Source organism: Sceloporus occidentalis, unplaced genomic scaffold (genome assembly GCF_023333645.1).
Source record: "Sceloporus occidentalis isolate IW3139 unplaced genomic scaffold, rSceOcc1.0.p SCAF_1, whole genome shotgun sequence".
In the NCBI taxonomy this organism is placed as follows: domain Eukaryota; kingdom Metazoa; phylum Chordata; class Lepidosauria; order Squamata; family Phrynosomatidae; genus Sceloporus; species Sceloporus occidentalis.
In genome coordinates, this window is record NW_028316981.1 from 19,762,207 (window position 1) to 19,787,585 (window position 25,379).

General features: G+C 42.2%; 1 protein-coding gene across 2 annotated transcripts; it reads left to right on the top strand.

Annotated features, from left to right (window-relative positions):
* Window positions 1–24,955, top strand: LOC149321055 (uncharacterized). Of its 2 annotated transcripts, none has more exons than XM_089515047.1 (9): window positions 1–243; window positions 6,108–6,532; window positions 9,195–9,217; window positions 10,758–10,843; window positions 12,138–12,230; window positions 15,446–15,550; window positions 17,571–17,758; window positions 19,793–19,896; window positions 21,946–24,955. In XM_089515047.1, the coding sequence occupies exons 2-9, from the start codon at window positions 6,113–6,115 to the stop codon at window positions 22,079–22,081; spliced, it is 1,155 nt and encodes a 384-aa protein (XP_089371173.1). In that variant the 5' UTR covers window positions 1–243; window positions 6,108–6,112; the 3' UTR covers window positions 22,082–24,955. The 2 variants fall into 2 exon arrangements, with proteins under 2 accessions (XP_089371173.1, XP_089371183.1); XM_089515057.1 differs by lacking the exon at window positions 1–243 and adding an exon at window positions 1,497–1,526.
* The last annotated feature ends 424 nt before the right edge of the window (window positions 24,956–25,379 follow it).

A 25,379-nucleotide genomic window follows, 5' to 3' on the forward strand; every position in this document is an offset into this window, starting at 1 on the left:
AGCCGTTCCTATTTGTCATAAACCTCCCTGCCCTACACTCCCTCCCCTGTTCAGCTTCGCTGCTCCCCTTTCAGTTAGCCACTGGTTTTCATGGCAAGTGTCAGGGCTGACAAAATCTCGTTGGACTGAAGACCTAAGATAAGGCCTGAGATTTGAAGAAAATAAAGTATTCACCAGGAGCTTTTGTTTCCCATAAACTGTGTTGAGAAGATCGGTGGAGTCAGTTGTACAGTGAAATTCCAGGTATGTCACCAAGTATCTGTAAAGTTGCATGCAAAGGGGAAGCTAAAATATTCTGATTCCTGATACCCCATGGTCTATTAATTTTTAAAAAAGTTGGATAAATATTCATTGTAAGCTTCCATTTAGCAGAAATGTCATAGAAGAGAGGGTAGGGCATGCTACAGACTTGTGAAGGGTAGGGTATACTACAGACTGTATAAGACCATGAAAGTTAGTAGCCTTCGTTCCCCTCCTCAAGCCTTCTAAGTGGGAGGAGGAGCTGACATTTCCATGCTATCTACAGTGTAGCCAGCACTGAAAAGTAAAATACTAGCCTCTTAACAAAGTATTAAAGATCAATTTGCCTTCTGTCAAACAGGGAAGATAGATTTCGATCCTTCCCCAGCCAGCACAGAAACAAAGCAAACTGATGAGGTGAAATGAAGAGTTTTGATCCTCCTTTTCCAGGATTGCCATAACTGGCACTGAGTTCCTGACTGTGTATGGCTATCAAGCATGGCATTAAGTAATAGGCTGTTAGAGCAGAGTTAGGAGATGATATGTTACAAGCAAGGGAGTTACCTGTAATGAGTTACCCATTTGCGGGGATAACAAGGTTAGACTTAGAAAGTAACATAAAGAATGGAGTTGCTCTCTTACTATAACACATGTTGTTTTCTGGTTGCTTTAAAGGTCATGTTGAAACCTCCTTGGATGCATTTTGTGCAGAATTTTACAAATCATGTCCCATTCTATTATCACTTCAAAGCCATTTTTGGGAGGATGATCGATAAAAATTAGGTCAAAAGACTATCAAATACAGACAACCCATATTTTTTAAAAAAGGAAATACAAACAGTATTAAATTTTTTTTAAAAAAAGGAAAGGAAAGAAAACCAATAATACTATTTTCATCAGATGACAGCTGAGATCCTTGATCAGTTACTGTGGGCCTATATACATTAACCCTATATCCCAAACTCACCCCAGGGCTGGCCACATGTGTCTACGCTACACAGCACCCAAACCCCAAATTGGGTCCAGGCTGTTTACACAATGCCCAGACCTGGTTAAGGGTTTCTACCCCTTGTCCTGCATTAAAATAACTTACCTTTTGCTCTGGGTTTCTCAGAAAACCCTGAGCAAAACATGGTAATGACAGGGGCGATGGGCAGCTGCCAGTCCCTCTGCATCCCTGCCAATTTGTTCTGAGGATGCAAGTTGATCTGAGGTCACAATGAAACTGGGCATTTCATTTTGACATCAGACCGATTTGCACCTGAAGTGACAGTGCTGGCCAGCAGGTAAGGGGACCAAATGCAGGGGGAATGTGGAGGCTAGAATACTCTAGGTAGGGGCAGCCCAGAGTATTCTGACAAGTGTAGACAAGCCCTTGGTTAGTTATACTTAAGTATACATCACTGAGTAGTGTCTCCTGGCCCAGCTTCCCCAATCCTACCCTAATGGCCATCAGTGCTGTGAGCAATGGTGGTCTGTTCTCCTGTTGATCAGAGCAGAGGATACTGTCGTTTCCATCCCTCCCACCAGTGATATCCAGTGTGACAATCATAAGCAGGATCCTTGTTACAATTTCACAGTACACCAGAGATCGCTGGTGGGAGTGGGGTGGAAATGTCAGTCTGCTGTGCACCTATTGACAGGAGAACAGATCCCCATCACAGGGACGTAGCCAAGGGGGGGGGGTTGGTTCTTGGGGTCCAGATCCCCCCTTCCATTAGAAAAATGAATGGTGTGTGCTGCTGCGCCGCCACACCCAAGCCCCATTATAATGGTGGCACTTAGTCTGGACCCCCCCCCCCCCTTCCTAAAATCCTAGCTACGTCCCTGCCCATCATTTGCAGGAGCTGGTACTCTTAAGGTTGGAGCACTGGTGGCTCAGTGGATAAATGCCTGTACTGCAGCCACTCACTCAAAACCATAAGGTTGCGAGTTCAATACCAGCAAAAGGGCTCAAGCTCGACTCAGGTTTGCATCCTTCCTAGGTGGATAAAATGAGTACCCAGACTGTTGGGGGCAATTAGCTTACACTTTGTAAACCACTTAGACACTGCTAGTTCCATATGAAGTGGTATATAAATGAAGCTGTTTGGATTGCGAGAGTTTTATAGTCATGGCAATAGTACCATTATCGCAAATATGTAGGTTTTTCCTGTATACAAATCAGTTATAGGTGTGTAACAGTAGGCTATGCTTTTGTCACTTCAATTATACATTCCACATTTTATTCCTTTTTATTCCACCCTTCCTTATTTGGAAAAAAAAGAACCAAAAACTAGTGACTAACACAGCAGCTGATAGTGGCTTTAATAGCAATTGGGCAGTGCATCTGCTTAGAGCTTTAGTACAAACTTCAATGTAGCTATCCATGGTGCTGAATTTATTTTGGTGCTAAACGCTAGTCCCAAATAAGTTCAGCACCTTGCACATCTACTTTAAAGTTCAGACTGAGACCAAGAGTAGATTCACCACTCCACAGACATGGAAGTCACTAGCCACCAGTGGTGACAGGAGTCTGAGCCAAAACATCATAATATCACAACTAATGTGAATGGATTAGATTTCAAAACTAAATTTTCAGGCTCAGCCTTTCCTTCCAATATTAACCCTTTAAGGATCCCACTAGGAGGGGGTCTACACGTGCCACTTTCTCACAGTATGGCTATGTGCATGTATACACACCACACCCAAGTCATTGCTTTTAAATTGCAAGTTATAGCTTTTCAGTATCAAGGTATATTTTGGACATATGATTTTTTTTGTATCAATATTGTATGTTTCTATTTACTGATAAAATTTCAATGGCCAATAAAATAAAAGTGTTTAACATAAACTAAGATTAAAATGACCATTACACATTAAAATAGTCTGGATTAAAATATGTTGGTTTTGCTGTGTTTTCTTGCACTCTGTCTACTTCCATGTACAGAAGCCAGCTGGACTAGCGATGAATCTTTCTTTAATTCTGCCAATGGAACAGCATCCTCAGTCACCCCTGAGGATGAAGCTAGTTGAGGGGACTCAGGGCAAGCTCTATGACAGTCACACTTCTGTCCTTCAAGAGAAGAAAATAGCCAGAAGACATAGGAGTAATGGTTGGGGAATGGGGTAGGACAGGACTGTTCCTCGTGTACCACAACATCTATGCTATTTTTGCTGCGTGCCTTCAAGCCGTCACCCCTAAGCCAACCCTATCATGGGGATTTCTTGGCAATATATTTTCAGAGGGAGTTTGCCATTGCCATCCTCTGAGGCTGAGAGAGTGTGCTTTGCCTATGTTCACCCAGTGGCTTTACATGGCTGAGCAGGAATCTGAACCTTGGCTCCCAGAGCCATAGTCCAATGCCTCTACACCTCACTGGCTCTCGTAAATATTCTGATTTAATGTAAAGTCGAAGGCTTTCATGGCTGGCATCCATAGTTTTTTGTGGGTTTTTCGGGTTTTTCGGGCTTTAGCAGACATTAATCCTCTTTTGCATTAACCTCCCAGCCTGAGGCTGGCCATCAGCACAGAACAATACACATGCAAATTACTCCTGCATTCCCAGGCTCACACAGTATATATACACTCAACTTTTTCCAGGCAAAGCATTCTCTGAAGATGCCAGCCACAGATGCTGGCAAAACGTCAGGAAGAAAAATTTTTGGAACATGGCCACATAGCCCGAAAAACCCACAAAAAACTATTCTGATTTAAAATTCATAGTTTAAAATCTATGCATAGGCCTGCTGGAAGAGATAGGTCTTTAATGCTATTTTAAATTCAGACAGCATAGCTAGCTGTTGGATCTCTCCTGACAGGTCATTCCACAGTTTAGGGGTGGCCAATGAAAATGCCCTCTAGGTGACACTTGCCAGTTTTGTTCTGACCATTTGAAGTAAACGTCCCCTAGAGGACCAAACTAGGGATGTTACTATGGTAATTAAAGTGGAATCACACTGACACAATATGTAGTACGAAAGGGCCCCCTGCACAGGATTCTGTACCTCTAAGGTTATACAAGTATGCACTGTACAAATAAGGTAGCCTATAGATGTACAGACGAGAGACAGTCCTGTCCTAACCATTATTCCTATGTCCTCTGGCCATTTTCTTCTCTTGGACAGATGTGTGATTATCATAGAGCTTGCCCTGGGTCCCGTCAACTAGCTTGCTGTCCTCAGGGGTGACTGAGGGTGTTGTTCCATTGGCACAATTAAAGAAAGATTTGGCACTAGTCCAGCTGGGTTCTGTACCTGGAAGGAGACAAGGTGCCATCTTGTCCCTCACTTCCAGCCATAAAACATCCTTGGCCAAGCCTGTGTTGAGATATCTAGGGTGAATTGGCCTCTGTTACTGTAACACAATCCTCTGATGTCACAAAGTGGGATTTCCATATTCTTGCTTTAACATGTCAGGAAAAACACACATTGCACCAGAGATTAGCCAAGTGCAGGAACCAGAGGGGCTACTAGGCTTGAGGAAGGCCTAATGTTTATGTGGTGGGCTGCAAGAAAAAGCCAGAAGCTGCCTAAAGCATCATCATGCTTGTACCATTTTTATTTTCCTTTGCTAAAGGTGAATGATCTCTGTTTAGTTTTAGCATAGAGAGAAATTATTATTATTATTATTATTATTATTATTATTATTATTATTTTCCTACCCACCTCTCCCCATGGATAAAGGCAGGGAACAACAACAGACAAAGTTTTGTGCCACGGGGAAATTATTTTAGTGATATATATATATATATATATATGGGAACCAAAACTTGGGGGCGGGGGGATCATGGTTTTGGATTACAACTCCTACTAGACTACCTTAGCCAGCATTGGCCATGTTCTAGGAGTCACTATCCAAAATAAATAACCTGCCCAACATTTGGAAATAAAGCCGGACTACACATACCATGATGTGGGAGATCCGTGATGAGATCATCCAGCTTTAAATCAAAAACTATTTAAAGTCCCTTAAAGATTCATATGGGATGCGTTCATTGAGTTAGGGTCTTCCCTACGAAACCCCACGCTGTCCCTGTATTCCTTCTCCCAGATGAACATGGCCAATAATAGCTGGGGAAGGGGGATTTTGATCAGAAAGAAAGAAAGACTTAAATCCTTCCATCTTGCCATATTTCTGATTTAACATTCATACCCACACCTTAACATGCCAGAACTAGACTGGCAAATGTCACAAAGAGGGCATTTTCTTTGGCCACCCCTAAACTGTGAAATGAACCGCCAGGAGATCGGGGATGTAGCCAGGATTTTAGGAAGGGGGGGGGCGGTCCAGACTAAGTGCCACCATTATAATGGGGCTTGGGTGCGGCAGCGCAGCAGCACACACCATTCATTTTTCTATTGGAAGGGGGGGTCCGGACCCCAAGATCCCCCCCTTGGCTACGTCCCTGAGGAGATATGACTGCTAAACATGCTGCCTGAATTTAAAGCAGTATTAAAGACTGCTTTAATACTCTTTTGGCAGGCCTACCCAGCCTTCATTTTAAACTATGAAGGGGCAGTCTCAAACTGGATTATTTCTGCAGTGTGTTTTGGATCATAGTGTTTCCTTTTAGTCCACTAGGAAGTCTCCAGTGGCGAGTCTCTGACATGTGGGGTTGGATGTGGTCTGAAGCAATTTCCCTCAAGCAGGCCCTCAAGCACATGCTCTTACCTTGAATCATTGACTGGAGATAAAAGCTTGGAAGGAATTTAGAAGCTGGGTGGCTGGAGTGGGACAGGTCCCTCCCGATCCAAAGTGTGCATCCCCATCTCCTTTTCACAGTCAGGCTGCTTAAATGCCCCAATAGCCCTATTATAAACTTACTATATATGTTATAAACTCTGCTGGGCCTGTATGGATTTCTCCTCTCTTCTTTCTTGAGCAGGACGCATGGAGAACGCACATTCTCCAAAGGATCCTAAGGGAGGAACTGCTTGCTTGATCTGCCTGAAGCCCTGTCAAAACCGAACCATCCAAACTTGTGGGCACAATTTTTGTCAAGCGTGTTCAAGCCAATCCTGGGACGAAGCATTATTGGAGAAAACTGACTGCTCTATTTGCCAGGATTTTTTCTTGAAAAATAAACCTGGCTCAAAAGAACCAGTTGGGAAAATGGAAGGAACTACCAGGTTGACAACCGTAGACAAAACAAAAAAGGTGGATCAGAGTCTCTGTGAGATACACAAGGAAGTCCTAAATCTCTTCTGTGTGGAGGATCAAGCCTTACTTTGTTCAGTCTGCAGAAAATCTTGGGATCATGCAGAGCATACTGTGATTCCCAGAAACCAGGAAGACAAGACAGAACATCAGGTAGGTCAAAGCCATGATCAGAAATTGTTCCCAGAAGTCAACAAGAAGTCAGTGCAAATGCAAGAACCCTAATGTAAGACCTTTCCATTTGCCCACCTCTGTCAGAGTGTAGCTGTCACCATTTGTATGAAATGACATTTATGTGTAGCCTTCAAGGGCAGCTCCACATGAAGCACAATGTAGTAGTCCAGCCATGAGGCTTAAAAAAAAAAACAAAACACCAGTAACTATGAGGGAGTGTTACGAAGTGGTTTGAGTGTTGGACTAGGATTCCAGATCAGGGTTCAAATTCCCACTCAGTCATAGAAACCCACTGGGTGACCTTGGGCAACTCAGAGGAAGGCAAGGGCAAACCTCTTCTGAATAAATCCTGCTAGGAAAACTCCATGATAGGATTGCCTTAGGTTACCCTAAGTCTGAAATGACTTGAAGGCACACTACAGCTGCTATGTATGCTGCTGAAGCACCAGAATTCTATCAGCTCTTTTGACTTTGCTCTGCTTTGCAACATTAGAAAGAAATGTCTCTTTCTTTGGCTGCCACAGGAAAGTACTAGTGCTCAGCTCTCCATCTTTGGAGGTCTTTAAACAGAAGTTGGGTGGACACCTTTCAAGATTTTTTGTAGCTGTGTGTCCCTGTATGGCAGGAGGTTGGAGTAGATAGCTCTTGTGGTCCCTTCTAACTCTGAATCTGTGATTCTGTGGTGTGCCATACAAAATATGCAGATGTCTAGAGTTACAGCTCCTCATTCTTGCAACTGCATATTGCCAAATACGTTGCCTGAAGTAAATGGTTGCAGCCAGGGAGAAAACAGTGCAGGAAGTAAATCCATCAAATCTCTACCACTTCCTCTTTGCGGTCCCCTTGTGAGATTCAGATTTGAAGGAGGAAGATTTTCAAAGAACAGTTAGTAAACAGGGGAGGGGTTAACCACCCATTTCTCCCTGTCATTCCTCTTGCAAACATTTCTCTCCTTGTCTTTGTTATGTGAAGGCAACACAGAGGGGAGCAATAGATGTATATTCTCATTCTGCCCTAGTGTGGGAATGACTGTTGTACACATACAGAAAAACCACAGAGTGCTATTTGTCATAGATTGTACCATTTAGATTGCAAACACGCACACACACACACACACACACACACACACACACACACACACAAGTTCCTACATGTAGGATTCTGTTTGAATTTATTTGTTTCACCCATGTGCCAAAAGGAATTAATTAGTGTAATTTTTGACTGGGTGTGCAAACCATTCAGCATGTCAGAAACAACAACAACAGATGCTTGTTTGCAATGCATGTTATGATATCTGTTGTCTAACACTGTAAAAAGCATCAGATGGACTCACAAAGGGTGGAATCATGATAAGAATGGCCAATGTCCTCTTTTTATCTAAGAAACAACAACAGGGTCCATGTGGGAACCATGCCATGGCAAGCAGATTAAAACTTTTTCCCTGGTCATCTTTTCACTGAAAATACTACTTCTGTTTTCTGTATAAAGAGGTGGAGGGGGGCATGGATGAATAGCAACAGGAAAGATGGATTTTCAGCAGGAAAATGGCATGGGGAAAAAGGAACCATCGCCTTATCTGGATTATTCCATATCCTCCTCCATGACTGTTGTTTGTTTTGGTTGATTTTATTCTAACAGAAGAAACATAGCCTTCAACAGTTTATTTAAGGCCATGCCATATACTAAAGGCACAAAATCCTGTCTGATCATTGAAGCTAAGCAGGATCAGCTCTGGTTAGTACTTGGATGGGAGATCACCAATGAATACCGTGTGCCAGAACTGGAATCCCAATTAGCTTATACCTGCTCTTTAGGCTGGCACTTTATGCAGTGGGTGCCAGAAGTGGGACATACCTGGGATCATGCCTCACAGCAGCGCTATGTTGATGCCCAAAGTCCTGCTGGCCAGAGCTGAGGATGGGGATATTTCATACAAAAATTCCCAGAATTCCCCTCTGGGGTGGATAAAGCACTAGTTTAAAGAGAAGGTACATCTAATTGGGATTCCAGTTCTTAAGGAAAATTCACACAACCAGACAGACACAAGGCTCTTTCAGACTGACATTTATGTATACTACTGGAACGGTGTGGCCACAAGAGAGGTGTGGGTAGTGGGTATAATAGTATAAGGCAGATATGGTTCTGAGAGCCAGAGTGGTGTAGTGGTTAGAAGGTTGGACTACAACTCTTGAGATCAGGGTTCATATCCCCACTCAACCATGGAAACCCAAATCCCTTTGAATAAATATTGGCAAGAAAATCCCATTATAGGGCTTCCTTAGAATCCCCATAAATCAGAAATGACTTGAAGGGACACAACAGCAATAAAGATATGGTTTCACTTTCTCTTTATGTGCTTCCTGATTGCATGAGAGATTTTAATCCGAAGAGCTTTATATCTGGAACCTGTTGTGATGCTGCCTTTAAAAATGCTTCTTCCCCTTTAGCCCAATTTCTAATAAATCTGATTGGTTTGATAAAATAAATGACTAGGAATAAATGACAGCGTCTACAATAAATCAATGGGGTTTAATGTGGTGACAGTTCAACCTTAGGTACAACCAGCAAAGATGTGATCAATAAAAAATTACAATAAAATGATTAGATGATTATTTTCTTACTCAACTCTTTTCTTTCCTAGGGGACTGGACGTCCACTCAGTGGGTAAGTATTTTACTCTGGTGCACTATTAAGCTGTGGCAAGTTCATTCAGCTGAAAAGTGGAAATGTCCAAAAGAAATACATTAATAAATGGCAAGGCAATTTACAACAGTGTCCCGCACCACCTATCTGGCAGCCAAGATGATTAAATTGAGGCTGTCATACTTTGGCCACACAATGAGAAGGCATGGATCACTAAAGAAAACAATAATGCTAGAAAAGGTAGAGGGCAGAAGAAAGAGGGGAAGACCACAAATAAGATGGAGGGACTCAATGAGAAGGGTCACAGGCATGGGTTTGCAGGGGCTGAGCAGAGCAGTGGAGAACAGGGAGTCTTGGAGGTGTCTCATCCACAGGGTCACCATGAGTCAAAGTCAACTTGAGAGGGCAGCTAGCAACAAACAGAGGCCCTAGAACTCTCTAGTGGGGAATTCTAAATGCCCCTTCCAAAACTGAAAATCCCAGGATTCCACGGGATGTTGCTATGGCAGTTCAAGAGGGATCATAATGCTTTAAATGTGTAGGTCTTAACACACATTGCATCACACCATTGGTTGGGAAAAGTGTTTGGGATGAGATGGGCAATGGCACATTTGTCCAAACAGTAGGACCATGGTTGGCTGAAAAGGAAAGAAACTCTCATCAGCTCCTTTCCAGTCAGTGATTGAAACCAGACTGGGCCTCCCCTTTCCTAGGCATCTCCCAGTGGCCTTTGGTTCCTTAGTTTCAGGGGACCTTAAGACTTGGTCCTCCTGAGGCCTTCCAGAGGTCCTAGACCCATTTTAATGCAAAGTTTGGGTGATCTTTGGTTCCAAAGTCAACCAAATCCATCCAAAACTGGTCACAAATGTGGCGGTTTACTCCCCCATTCCTTCTGATTTTTTTTTTAGTTTTGTGAGATATTTAACCTTCTCTGTCAGAGAGCTCTGATGTCACAACAAAGTATAAATCCCAGGATTCCGTAGCATTGAGCCATGGCAGTTAAAGCAGTGTCAAACTGCATTATGTCTGCCGTGCAGATGCAACCTCAGAGGCTGCATTTACACTGTAGAAATAATGCAGTTTAACAACACTTCAAGTAGTGTAGCTCCATCCTATGGAATCCTGGGATCTGTAGTTAAAGTTTATGACAATTTAATTTTTTTTTGTTCTTATATACTTTAATTGAATTCTTTGTTGCTGTGCATTTTGATATCATTATATTGCTATCAAGAGTACTGATTCATATTCAATTGGCTGGAATCTTATTTAAGTATAGTTTTGAGATAACACCCATTTCTAGTAAAATCTTTTGTGAGCACAACTTCCCAGGCTGAAACACCATGCAAATAATAAATCTAATTATATTCTATAACAGACTTTCAAAGCTGACCCCCCTCCAAATGGGTTATACTGCAGCTCCCATCATTCCCATCCAGCACAGCCGCTGGCTGAATCTGATCAGGATAATCAGTTCTTTTGACGTTCATTGATAAACTATTGTTTGCACATCAAAGTTTGATGCTGTAGCATGGATTCTGGATAATGTTTTCTCCCTCTGCAGGCGGGAGGATAGTTTTCCCAACACAGAGCCAAAAAGTCTTCCTGTTATGGGATATACAAATGACCCAGTAGACTTTCAAGGGAAAGGTAAGGAAAAATAGCATAATTTTATTTTTATTTATTTCTGCACAAAACCAGAAAGCAAATCAACAAATAAAGAACCCCACATATACAATAACAAAACTTGATTCATGGCCAGAACCATGCTCTACTCTGTTTTAATGGTGGGGCGGGCGGGGGGGGGGGGGAGGTTAGAAACAGGAATCATTGTCATTCATATTACATGGTACAGTTATAAGATCCTATTGTTTATATATATTATATTTACTGCTTCTTTACATCTTTTCAGATAATAGAGTGCTGATATTTCTTTCCAAAATAGCAGATCATATATTGGAGGATAATTTCTGCAATCATAAATGAAATTATGGGAAAGCAAATCTCTTCAAAAAGTAGCATTCTATTCAAACCACATAACTAGTATGCTGATATCCTAATGAAACATTCTAGGAATTATTATGTAAAAGTTTGGCAGTTTATCATAAGGCCAATTTTGTGGTTTTGTACCCTTCAATCTATCAAACATTGGAGATTTCCAGGGAAGCCTTATAGAAGCAAGAGCCTTTGTGGTGTAGTGGTTTAAGTGTTGGACTAGGGCACTTGGGGCTGCATCCATGCTGTGGAAATATTCCAGTTTGACATCCCTTTAACTGCCCTGGCTCAATGCTATGGAATTCTGGGAGCTGTAGTTTTGTGAGATCTTTAGCTTTCTGGGTTAGAGAGCTCTGGTGCCCCAACAAACTACAGTTCCCAGAATTACATAGCATTAACCCATGGCAGTTAAAGTGGTGTCAAACTGGATTAGTTCTGCAGTCCAAATACATCCTGAAAGGCTTAAAGTGCCTGGATGCAGCCTGGGAGACCGGGGTTCAAACCCCACTCAGCCACGGAAACCTACTTGGCAAGTCACACTCTCTCAGCCTCAGAGAAAGGCAAAGACAAATTATCTCTGAACAAGTATTGACAAGAAAACCTTGTCAAAGATTAACCTGAGGGTTGCCATAAGTAAGAAGTCTCTTGCAGGCACACAGCAACAACACATATAGAACCAGGATACTTAGGTGGGACAAGATTCTCAGATTCTTACTGGCCCTAATCCAGAAGGTACCCACACAACTCTTCTAGGGAGTTCCCAGATACAGAGGTATAGCATCATTGAAAGAAGGATTTTTTTTTATATGACCACCCTGCACACAAGTTCCATCTGTACCTTGCTGAAACAGATGAGAATATCCATCCAGGAAAGGTTTAGTTGTCTCCTAATGGCTGTGGCAGATGCAGCCAGAGTTCACTGTCTATTTCCGTTTATTTTTCAAAACAGAGACCCTTGATGGAAATGAGAAGGATGACACAGAAAAACTCGTGCTGTTTGAGCAGTGGGTTGACTTCAACTTGGAAGAAAAAAAGGAGGAAGGTAACATGCATTTGCTAAGAGTAGGACTGGATAAAAGATACCTTGTAAATATCAGTTGCCTTTGGAAATGCCCTCCCTTTATATTGTGGGTCTCACTCTACCTGGTGCCTGCTTAGTACTGCAAACTTACAAGGCAGGAGCTGGTTGGAAGGCAATGGTGTGGCTAAAGAGCAAAAGACTGCCTTCAGGTAGTGGTTAGGTCTTGGGATTGTCCCATGCCCCCAGAGATATAAAAGACTTCAGTGGAACTTGTTTGTTGAAGATGGTTGTCTACTTGGAGCTGACCTGTAACCCCTCAAGGATCCATCATACCAAGGGTTGCCATAACCCGGCGGCCCCCGTGCCAATCACGGTTTCGGGGGGGCCCTCCCGGTCCCACTCTGGTTTGGGCCCCCACCCGTGCCTTGTTCCCGGTTTGGGGGCCCGCTCCGGCCATTGCCGCTGCTGCTAATGCGGCTGCTGCGCGCCAACCCACCTCTTCCTCGGGCTCCGCCTTCCTCCTCTTCCTCGGCGGCAGAAGCGCCGCCGCCACCGCGCCTCCAGTGTGAGGGCTTGCGTGCCGCCCAGGCCTCAGCAGGGGCCAGTGGCAGCATGCGTGCCTGCCCTGCTTCCCTTCCTCCCATGCCAGCCATCATAAGGAGCAGTAGGGGGGAGAGGAGGAGGAGGAGGAGGAGGAGGAGGAGGAGGAAGGAGCCGGAGGAAGGGTGCCTGAAGGCCAGGGCAGAATTGGGCCAGAGGAGGAGGAGGAGGAGGAGGAGGAGGAAAGCTGAGTCAGTGGCCATTAGGTCTGCCTTGGTATTTTGGGGTTTTTAAATTATATTTAAAAATATAAAATACTTATTTTATTTTATTTTATTTTTATTATTGCTTTTTATTTTTTATTTTATTAATTTTTATTATTGCTTGTTTTTGTTTTATTTCATTATTGCTTGTTTTTGTTTTATTTTATTAATTTTTATTATTGCTTGTTTTTTATTTTATTACATTAATTTTATTATCAAATATATACACCCCTGCCTTGTTTTTTATTTATTTTTTCATTATTTTTTATTATTAAATATATGCAAGTGCATTTTCTGTGTATTTATGTCGCTTTGAATGCTAACAAGTCTGCCTTTCCTGGACAATTATAGTGATGATGATGATGATGGTGGTGGTGGTGATATTGATATCAACAAGCCTCTGAGGCAGGGCCAATGTAACTTGCAGTGATTTTTACAAATTCATGTGCAGTGAAGAAAAACCACAGTCCCTTGCCCAAGTACACACTTCTGAGAAGTAAAGTTGAACCCGAGGGCAAGTACATTTCTGCCATCTGTCTAGGAATAATGCCCAAATGTCCTCCATTTTGATCATGCCTAAAAACATGCATTTATATTAACATTTTTTTAAAAAAACCTCAATTTTTTGCGCATCCTCCATTTTTATAAAAATGTGTCCTACATTTGAAAATGTTGCCCTACATTTGTCCCGGTTTGGAGGTCCTCACTTATGGCAACCCTAATCATACCATCTGGAACCTCCATTCATGACAGAATAGAAGCTTAGTGGTTCAAGCGTTGGATGATGATTCTGAAGACAAGAGTTTGAATCTTCGCTTGCCTATGAAGACCGATTGGATGACCTTGGGCAGGTCACACTCTCTCAACCTCAGAGGATGGCAATGCCAAACCACCTCTCATGCTGAAACTTGCCAATAAAACCCCAGGATAGGTTTGCCTTAGGATCACCATACATTGGAAATGACTAGAAAGCACACAACAGCAACAAGAAGCGCTTCATACTAGCTTTTGGGAAACACTTGGGCAACAACCCTTGAACTTTCTATCCTTTCTATATTTACTTCTCTGCCATAGAAATCCCTTGCTTCTTAAAAGGGATTTTGAGGCCTATTCTGGAATGTGGTGCGAATCGATTCACATAGGACACTAGGCAGGCCTATTGGGCATATATGTGGACAGCGTTAGAACATATCCAATGCTCTTCTAAGGCAACTCATCACAGAGTAAGCAGGGATGGGAATGCTATTCTTTCTGGGAAATGCCCACCACTGGAGTCTGAGCTCTCACTGCAGAATTCAGAAGTGTTACACAAAAAGAACGCAGCTCATAAACCACAGATCAGGGACACTGCCATGCATAAAGTTGAAATACTGTAGTATGTTTTCAAACAGTGTGATGAGCATCCTGCTAGTGGCATACACACACACAAGTTTCCCTTCCATCTATTTATGTCCTTTTCTGGGTGGTGTGGAGGTTGGTATTCCCTCCCTTCCTTCCACCACAGCACCCAGGGTCCTTCCCTCTGGACTTACTGATACTGGGCCTCTGATGGCCCACCCTACATGACCACACCATGCCTTGTGGGGAGTAAGCAGGATCGGAGAAGCATCTGGCTCTGTCCCCAAAGTCAGGCATAAAATGATTACAGAAATGCTGAGACCTCCAGAGGATCCTGGTGCAGCCCAGTGTTAATGTAATCATCTTGCATCCAGCTACAGGAACTTGGCTGCTGCTCCTGCCTACTACCCATGATGCAAAAATTGCTTTGTGGATTGCTGTATGGTAAGACTGGTGGTGTGTGGCATATGGCTGAGCTTAGCATTATTAACTACAGTGCTGCACTGGGCCAAGCTGGAATTCAGCCTGTATTTGTTAAGGAAACATACCCACATTGGCTAAATGTTTTTCTTCATTCATCATAATTAAGCTCCCATATAAACAGATTGAAAGAATTTCAAAGGCAACATCAGCCTCATTTATAAAAATGTTTGTGCTGTCGATTCTAGAGCAAGAAAAGGGATAGTGAGGCTCACAGGCTTAATCCAACTTCTGGAGGCTCACCATCCAGTCAACAGAATTCCCCAGAAGACACACCTTGGAAGCTGGCATAAAGGAAATCCCTTCAGTCATTGATTCTCTTCCTCACAAGGAGCAAAGTGCCTGCAGATCTTCTGTCTTGTTGTCACAAGCTGTGGGTTCCTTGTGCATTTACCCAGCATTGAATTGCAGCTTTTAATGCTGATCCAACACAAGATACATATAGTGTTTCCCACATTATTGATATGGTTGGGGCTAATCTTTCTTCAGGATTTTCTTTATCCTTGTGGGCCCCTTGGACTGTGTTCTGGGTTGTAGTGCTGGTTTCTAGAAGAACAACCTACCATGTAATTATAATAACTTTATTTTAATTGTCTGTTCTCTTCCCCTCTATAGGCACCCAGTCAAACTCCAAGACACAGAACTCTATCATATGGATCGTTCTGGTACTGTTCATCATCCAGATTGCAGGCTTGGTCACAACCATCTTTGTTTTTACAAGTGAGCAGAAAAAAATCCAGTTTAGAGAACTTTAGGAATTTCCACAAAAACATGAATACTTGTAACCTACACTTGTTGTTCAAAGATATAGCTGTGTTAGTCTGGAATAGCAATATGCAAAGGAATCTGTGATGTTTATCACACTATACTCTTAAAGTGCTACTATTCCACTTTGACTCCTCTAGCTGCCTCCTGTTGCATTCTGGGATTGGCAGTTTTAAGGAGGGGTATTTAGAATTCTCAGGCAGAGTTCTCTGCCTAAGAATTCTAAATACCCCTCCTTAAAACTGCCAATCCCAGAATGCAACAGGAGGCAGCTAGAGGAGTCAAAGTGGAATAGTAGCACTTTAAGAGTATAGTGTGATAAACATGTGTGAAATAAGTTTTGTAGCATCAGCTTTTTATTCCATGTATCTGAAGAATTATTTGAGGAAGCTGCTACAACCCCTTTTACACAGTTAATCTCAAAAGTGTTACAAGATCCTTTCACATCCTACACTTGTTATGTTTAACAAGTCTAAAACCATACATGGCTTGGGTCGAGGCTATCTGACAGACAGTGGCCTGTTACAGACAGCCAAAATAAAGCTGCTTCGAGTCACAGTGGAGCTATGGTGTTTCAATGATGCATGCGTCCTAAGAGTCCAGAAGCCACACCAAAGCCACGCTCCAGTCCTTAGGGCTGGAGTGTGGCTTTGGTGCAACTTCTGGACTCTTAGGACGCATGCATCATTGAAACACCATAGCTCCACTGTGACTTGAAGCAGCTTTATTTTGGCTGTCTGTAACAGGCCTATATCTGTCCAGACCCTGAGGTCCTCAGGACAGACCTTTTTTTCATGTCCTATCACCTTTACAGGCACAGTTAGTGGGAACATGAATTTCTTGATTCCTGGATGGCCTATGTTTAACAACTTTTTTCCTGAACCCATTGGGGTTTGTTTGCCTGGTCTACTGGCTCTGTGTGATGACTATAGGACCAGTTGAGACTTTGCGTCTGTACTTCATCTTCTGCGATTACCTGTGCATGACCTGGACTAGACTGAATTCCCTGTAGCTGCTTACCTTATGTTAGGGGTGGGAAATCTCTATGTGGCCCTTGGGACCCCTAAATGCAGATAGCAGGACCACCCAGAAGCTCCTCAAAGCACCCCCAAAATTATTTAAAAACAATTTGAATTGATTTTGGGGTGAGTTTTTTGCCCTTAAACTGCCCCAGGTCTCATAAAGTCACCTAAAAAGGCAGCAGCTTGCTCTTCTGAACCTTCATACATCCTCAAAATAGTTGGGGGAAAGGCGGCCGGGGGGGAGGGGGAACTGGCTAAGATGATGACCAGAAGTGACATCATGTCATCCTGAGTGTGCTGAAATGTGTTGTTATGGGCCACCAGGCAGATGTGGGAAAGAAAAATGGCTCCTGGTGTGTTTGCAATTGCCCATTTCTGCCCACCCTGTATACTTGCTCCCTGTAGGCATAAGACAGAGGTGTTGAATGTATCCCTGAAATAGTTCCAGAACCTATGATGATGCCCTTAAAGTATGGAATAGATTCACTGTCCCATTGACATGGAAACAACCAGCCACTGCTGGAAGAGAAAGAAACAGTACATTAGCACCTTTGTGTTTCTTGACGCTTGCAAGTACCACCCTCCATATGGCTGAGAAAATGGTCAGGCCTTGGGATAAACAATGCCAACTCCAGATGTTGGGGAGGGCTTTCCTAATGTACCCTCAATGGGTCGCCCTTCCTGAAGTAATTCTTCCTTCTTGTGAACATATTCCCGAGCTGGTCAGTCCATCTAATGTTCCTCCTTCTCACTACCGCTATTGTCAGTGACAGAGTGAAAATTGGATGAATAAGGAGACTTGGTTGCTGAGAAGAGGGTGCAGGTCAAGGGAGCCCTTGCAAGTAGTGTGTTGGGTAGGCAATGGGTCTTTAGCAACCATGTCCCCTTGTTAAACTCTAGCTCTGAGCATACAGATGAAACAGCTTAAAAACCATACTGATTTTCATTGTCAGAGGCTAAAGCTGACCCGGAGGGCAGAGGTGTGGTCACCAGCACCACCCCTTGTTGTCTGCCTGGCTGGTTCATGAACCAAGGGAACTGCTATCAAGTCTTGGAACTGGAAGGGGCCTGGGAGGCTGGCCAGCAACACTGTTCCTCCCTTGGGGCCTCCCTGGCTGTGATCGGGAACTTGGAGAAACTGGTAAGAGAGAGGAACCAGCTAAAAAGTGCTGTGTGTTATTGCACCCAGATGGAGATGCTTGGTGGATCTCAGTTTCCTTCCTCTGAGCTCTCAGCAGTGTCTGCACCTACGCTACATGATTTCAGTGGTTTTGTGAGTCATTTTTCTCCTTGGCATGGCAGAAAAGCACCTGCACAATCATCTCAGACAGTGCTTCACTTCCAGTGGTTTACTATAAAAAATGATATTTCATAAAACTGCTTCCTGCTATATCACAAAACCCCTTCTTTAATTTTTCTCTTTAAAAAGTCTCTGTCATTTTATTTAAAAATATTTATAGGTACTATGAAAGCCAGCATGATGTGATTTGAGCATTGGACTATGACTCTGGAGATCAGGGTTCAAATCCCTGCTCATCAATGGAAACCTGTTGGGTGACCATGGACAATCACATTCTCTCAGGCTCAGAGGAGGGCAAAAGAAAACTCCCTCTGAACAAATCTTGCCCAGAAAACCTTATGGCATCCTTGGGTTGCCATAAGTCAGAGGCATCTTGAAGACACACAGCAACAAATGTTGGTCTATAGGAATTTCTGTCCCACAGAATTCTGGCAAATGAATGAAGAGTCAATTAGATGATTTGACAGGAAGCTCTCCAGCAGAAACTGCAAACAAAGGCTCTGGCTCTCATGCCTAATCCATCAGCTGCTGCCACACTGCAGAATTAATCCAATTTGACACTGCTTTAACTCTCATGGCTTCATACTATGGAATCTAGGGATTTGTAATTTGTTGTAGCACCAGAGCTCTCTGAGAGAGAAGGCTAAATATCTCACAAAACTATAAATCCCAGAATTCCCTTAGCATTCAGCCATGGCAGTTAAAGCGGTATCAAACTGCATTAATTCTGCAGTGTAGATGCAGCTTTAGAGATGTATCCTATCTGGCCTGTCTGGGGTAAGCCATTAAACCAGTGGTGGTCGGTGGCTTCCATGCCAATGGGGTGATGAATTCACAAAGTTCTAATCTGAATTTTCAAAGGTGTTCCAAACTGGAGATAAAGTTCAGGCATTCCCTCCAACTGATCCAGTTTGGCAAGGACATTTACTAATCCTTTGTCATCCCACTTTTTCAGATGCTTTTAAAAGTCCTAGTTTCATTCTCCTCTTCCTACCTTCTCCCTTTGCCCTCGTCTTACTTCAATTGCTGCAAACTGAGTTCAAAGTGTAGAAGTAATTGTCATCTGTGAAATGTTGGGAGGGTATGGCTCAGCACCCTAAGTTGGTCTTCAGATTAATATGTGAAGTGGATATGCACTGCTCCACTAATAAGGAAACCACTAGCTGCCATCATGGTCAACAACATATAGCCCCAAATCCTCTCATATGTTTGAATTCTTTCCAAGGAAAGAGGGATGCAGCAGAAGAGGTTGTCTTCTTTCTAGTCTTTGGATGATGTTGTCAAGAAGGGACAGCATTGGTTGTGACCTTGGAGGAAAAATCAGACATTTATCATTCTGTTAACGACCGTCATCAAAATAATTGGGAATGTGCCCAGGGAAACTTGCGCCCAGCTCCTGCTTAATTTATCAGAGCGAGAGAGCTTCCTGATGGATGTTTCCCTAGGCTTGAATCTGTCAATTTCCTATTCTAACTCCCTGAACAGTATCCCTAAATCTGCCACCAAATGTAGCCACCTCCATTTTCACAGGCTGCATCTGCACTGCTGAAATAATTCAGTGTGACACTGGTTTAACTGTCATGGTTCAATGTTATGGAATCCTGGAACAGGACATTTTTGAGATATTTAGCCTTCTCTGTCAGATAGCTCTGGTGCCACAACTGAATTATTTCTGTAGTGCAGATGTAGTCTCAGTAGAGTAGCTCTTGGACTACAGCCCTAAACACACTTAGAAGGGAAATTCCAGAGGCTTTATTATAACGACAGTATCTTTATTAGGCCGATCTAAAACATCCAAAATTATGTGTGGATGCTTCTCAAAAACACATGTTTTGAATGTGTTATTTTTCTTCTCATTCTTGTTTTTTATATCAGAATGATGCAGTGAGTGACAAAGACTCCTTCAATCACTGGGTGGGTCTCCAGAGAGAATCAGGAGAGAGGTGGAAATGGCCTAATGGGACTGAGTTCAACAATCTGTGAGTGTGTACACCCTTCACTTGAGTTTGCTTTCATTTGTTCAGTGGTAAAGCATACGCTCTGCATGTAGACCAGCTATGGAGGCAATATGTGGGCCTCCAGATGTGGCTGGACTTTCAACACCCACTGTTGGCTGTCCTAGCTAGGTTGAGGGGAATTGCAAACTGACAATCTCTGGAAAAGAACTCCAGTTGCTTGCACATGATGTAGATGATCCCAGATTTAGTGCCAAACGTTTCCAGTTAAAGGGTCAGAAAATGCCCCCTATTATCACCTGTTTCTGCTATAAGCCATCTGGTGAGGCTCTGCTTCACATATGGCCTTTTAACAGAGTGAGACTGCAAAGGTCATGCAGCAGAGTCTTCTCAGCTGTGGCACCCACAACTGGAAGAATCCCTCATAAAGGAGCTTAGTTTGATCTTTTTGGGCCTCATTCCCACTTACAAATAAATCACTTTGCGATCTGAATCGATGGATCAGTTCAGCAGCGGAGAGTGGTTCACACTACATTTGCCCTGATCGCATTTTCTTGCTGCAAAATAACCCACTTGTGGTTCACATTGACGAATGAATTGATTCAAAATGGACCCACTTCAGCCGGCCAAAGGGCAAATTTAAATCGATTCCGATCCTCATCTGGTTCACACTTGCACGGATTCAAGTTATCCAAAAAGATGCAGAAAAAATCAGCACCAAAAAGATGCGGGTTAAATGGGTCTAGTGCATGCCCCCCCTCTCTGAATCGCTTCAGCGATTTGGTTCAAGTGTGAACCAGAGTAATTTAAACCGGTTCAAACCGATTTGCGCTCCAATTTAAAAGGTAGTGAGAATAAGGTTTTGATATATAGACATCCCACCACCAGCAGCTAAAGGCTCTTGTGACAGCACTTCACATTCTCTCAGTGTCAGATGAAGGCAAAGGGAAACTCCCTCTGAACAAATCTTGCCAAGAAAACCCCATGATAGGTTCACCTTAGGATCACCATGAGTCGGAAAGGACTTGAAGGCACAAAACAAGAGGAAAAGGTGAATGATTTTGACTATCTCATGCTCTGCAATGCTAGAAATTAGAGGAGTAAAGGAAAATTTCAGTTGTGTGGTAGAATTCTTATGGGAGGGCACTACCCTCATTTTGCCCTGATCAGCTTCACCCTTAGTATTGCTGGTATTCAAATACGTAGTCATGTTAAGCTGCATCAGCATGGGGGGGGGTGTCACTTGGGGGTGTGGGGGGTAAAGGACACTCTATGAGGGGGTGACACTATTGCTCCCCAAATAGCTGCCTTCTGCAGAAACAGGCTGTGGCGTATGCCTGTGACCATTTAAAATGTTGGAGATGGTGTGAGTGGGGCTAGGCTCTTTAGCAAAACAAAGGTGTTTTTTTTTAAATAAAATTTTTAAATTTAAAAATTGTAATTTTATTTTTAAAAAATATTTTTAAATTTTCTTTTTAAAACATCACATCTTACCAAATTTTTGTTTTAACTACATGAAACTATGTAAAAACATTTAGGTTGTTCATATGATGTTGTAATTTAAAGGCATAATTTTAATTTTGCTAGGTTTTTTTAATGTTACAACTGTTGCCATTATATTAAATGATATATGGGCCTTACAATTTATGAGTAACATTAGTACAAAAACATTATTAAGGATTCTGTATGGTGTGGTATGGAAGGAGACCAATGGGCTGTGTATGACACCATGAGTGTTGGTCTTCACTGATCAGCATAAAGAAATACAAAGGAATCCTGTAGCACCTTTGAGATTACATAACTGGGAGAAAGAAGTTTGTAGCATAAGTTTTCACAGAATTAGTCTACTTCATCTGATGCATCAGATGAAATGGATGAGTCTGCAAACGCTTATGTTACAAACCTCTTTCTGTCAGTTAGTTTCAAAGGTGCTACAGGATTTCTTTCTAACTTTTTATCTTCTTTGTATTGTTTTACTTGTTAAAGTTTTATGCATATATGTTTGAGCACCTTTGCTGGAAATACATCCCCGACATTTTACAGTGAGTCACTCTGGCCTACTTTCCTTTCCAGCTTTGAAATAGAAGGAGATGGACGATGTGCTTTCCTCATTCAGGGGGCTGTTAGCAGTGCCGACTGCTCAGTGAAGAAGAAGTGGCTTTGCAGTCAGGGTGTGAAGATAAGCCGGGACCGCTGCCGAGGGACGTGAAATTGTAGGAGCTGGCTGCCTATCAAGGGAACTTGTTGCAATGCTTTCCCATGTTACAAGCTGCCACTCTTTATCTATGTGTGTGTGCAGTGATAAATGCCCATGTGTTACCAACCCAAATGACCAACCTCATACCCTTCATGGTAGCATCTCCTTGCCAAAGATTGGGGACTCAAGTATCCTCAATTTATGAGCATGAGATTAAAAAAATATTTTGTGGTATGGTTGTAAGAGCTTGTAGACTGGATATAAGACTGATGGCAAGGTGGAAAAACCACCTCTCTTTGAGGCTTTTGAGCTGCAATCCTAAATGCACTTCCTTGGGAGCAAGTTCTATTGAGTAGGAGTAACTTGTATAGGATTATTTTGATTGTGTGTAAAAAAATTTGTGTGATATCTCTTAGATGAACTGAGAATATCTTGTAATGGAATTCACCATCTCAGCTTTCCTTTGAGATTACAAGATGCAAAGTTTCTAGTCTTCAGAAATGTGAAAGGACTCCTTCAGAAAAGAACAAAGCCCAGTAGCTGGAAGGATCAAAATCATACAATGACTGAAATATGTCTCAAGCCTCCTCTGTTGTAAAAAAAATCTCATGGTTTTAGATCATAGTAGTCTTCCCACCCTAACCATGGATTTTTTATCCACAAATTCAATCAGCCATGGCTTGAAAATATTAGAAACAAGGATAAATTCCCAAAAGCAAACCTTAATTTTGCCATTTTATATAATGCAACCTATTTTATTATGCCATTGCATTTAATGGGACTTTAGTATCCATGGGTTTTGGCATGCATGGTGGTTCTTGGAATCAAACCCCAGCAGATACCAAGGCCCCACTGTATTTGAGACTTGGCTCTAAACTGTGATGAAGGCTCAAGTTAAACATGACAGTGGAGTTTATCACATGAAGGAGATCGGGAGTTTATCCCGTGAATATCCCAGAAAAATAGCATAATTATGCAAAACGATTTCTCACAACGTCACACTTAAAGCTGCCATTAAAGTAGTCACAAAGAAGCATTAACATGCAACTTTTTAGTTTTGGGATTTTAGCGACAATGCATTTCCAGTATCACTTTATTTGTGCAATTGTGTGTGATAATCATTCGCGCAATTACTTGCCATTTTTGTTTTATTTGTGGGATGCTTAAAATGCACTTTAATCTTTAATGCTGAAATTAGCCCCAGTATGATAAACGTCTGTCGATCTAAATTTTGCAATGAGACAAAATGGTTGTGTAGCTGCTGATTTCTAGTTTGGGAGACAAGGGAATGAATTTGTCTCCCACTTTTCATAAAGAGATGTTGGTTTGGAAACTATTTAACTCCTGCTACTAAGATATCAATATCCCTTTTAGAAAGGAAACCCATGTGACCTATAGTAAGAATGTAAAATGAGAGGCAATCTGCAATTTGGCCATGTGGGAGAGGCAGAGGCATACTTCTCCGACTGCTTGATTTCTGGATAACCTTTCCTCTAGTAGAAGGAATGCTTCGGGGAAGCAAGACTTGCACAAGTCACAGCCATGACTGAGGCTCTCATATCATATTCGCTAGTATGAGCAGACATAGCTTCAATACAGGGCATAGATATAGTATCAGTTACCCAAGCTAACATTAAAACTGCAAAACTGTGCAAGAGTTTATAAACTGAGCCAGAAGAGAGCTAATAAAGGCAGATGCCTGCACCAATCCACCCTTGTGCGTGTGTCTGCATTTGTGTGCCTATTTGCATATCAATTTCTGATCAATGCTGAGTTGTCCCAGATAACTGGGGCCCTTTCACACCATACACTTATAACACTGAGTCCATCTTAAAAGCCATGGTCTGTCGTATGGGATTTGCAGTTTAGAGGGGGTTATTTAGAATTCCCAGCCAGGGAATTGTAATGCCTCCCCAAATTACAAAACCAATGAATCCCATAGGATGCAGCCATGGCAGTTAAAGTGGAATCATTGTGGTATAACTGTAGTGTGAAAGGATCCCTCACTCACTTATCTCTCCAGACTTAGAAAGACTGAGGCTGCATCTTCACTGCAGAAATAGCAGGTTGACACCATTTTAACTGCCATGGCTCAATCTATGGAATTCTAGGATTTGTAGTTTTGTGAGATATTTAGCTTTCCCTATCAGAGAGCTCTGGTGCCCCAACAAACTATGTCTCTCGGAATTTCATAGAATGGAGCTGTAGAAGTTAAAGTGGTGTCAAACTGCATTAATTCTGCAGTTTGACAGAAGCTTGAAATTTTCTGTGCTCTGGAATAACCAGATTCTCTGATAGAATAGACTACCTTTCCCCAAAAGTATTTGTTTGAATTTATAAAAGCTGTTTATTCTGTTCTTTCCCATTTGCTCCTTTATTTCTGAAAGTACCATTAAGTTTGACTAATGTCTGATGAATGGTTACCTCAAAGGGATGGACTCTAAAGGTAGTCCCTGAAAGTCTTTGATTCTTTAGCATGAACTTCAGCACAGACTTTAGCAGTCCCTGCAAATGAAAATGCCAGCAGTCAGACTTACAGACCTTTGCGATTCCTGACGACTTCCAGAAAAAGTCCTTCTAAAGAAAGCCAGCCTCCTCTCACAGAAATACATGAATTATTTGCTCATCAGCTTACAACTTCTCCTCCTTGCTTCTTTGGTCATTTTGCATTTCTGGTTCTCACAGAGTTCTTTCTTATCTTTTTCCTGAAGGAGAGAAATTCTGTTTTCACTGGGCCAGGCCAAGCAGCAATTAACTATTACTTTATTTGCTGGCTGTCTTTCCAGCTCCAGAAGCATGCAATGTGAAAACAAATTATACGATTAATCCTGGTGCCCTTCATTTCTCTCTCTTTTCTTTAAAGAAAATATTCAAACAGCATTTAAAAAAAAACGGCATCCCATTTCAAACATAATGGAATTACTCAAAAGGTATTTTATACACAGTATTCCAACTTCCGTTTTGTGTTTACAGACTGATTGTCAAGACCATCAACAAATAACCTTAAAATGGATTTTTCTAGAACTTCAAAAGCTCTGATGAAGGACCACATGGTGATACTTATTTTTTATTCTAGCAAACACAATAAAATGGTAAAAAGTACCCCACTAGATCTCAGTTGGTCAATTTATCAGTCAAGTATTCAGGTTCCGTTTAGCTAACCTCTCCAAGTTAAATGTACTACATCTTCCCGGTGTTTGGAAATATCCTGTTGAGCAGCTATAATTAAAATGGAAATTAATTTCGTACAATGGAGGGAGGAACTGGGACCCTTAAATATGGAAAGCACCAACAAGGTTCCACGTTCCTA

What these genes read in the sequence shown, in the direction of transcription:
- LOC149321055 (XM_089515047.1), top strand. Translation starts at nt 6,113, where the DNA reads ATGGAGAACGCACATTCTCCAAAGGATCCTAAGGGAGGAACTGCTTGC. An exon ending in AAGACAAGACAGAACATCAG is followed by an intron (nt 6,533 to 9,194) that starts GTAGGTCAAAGC and finishes TTTCTTTCCTAG; the next exon opens with GGGACTGGACGTCCACTCAG. An exon ending in AACCATCTTTGTTTTTACAA is followed by an intron (nt 15,551 to 17,570) that starts GTGAGCAGAAAA and finishes TTTCATTGTCAG; the next exon opens with AGGCTAAAGCTGACCCGGAG.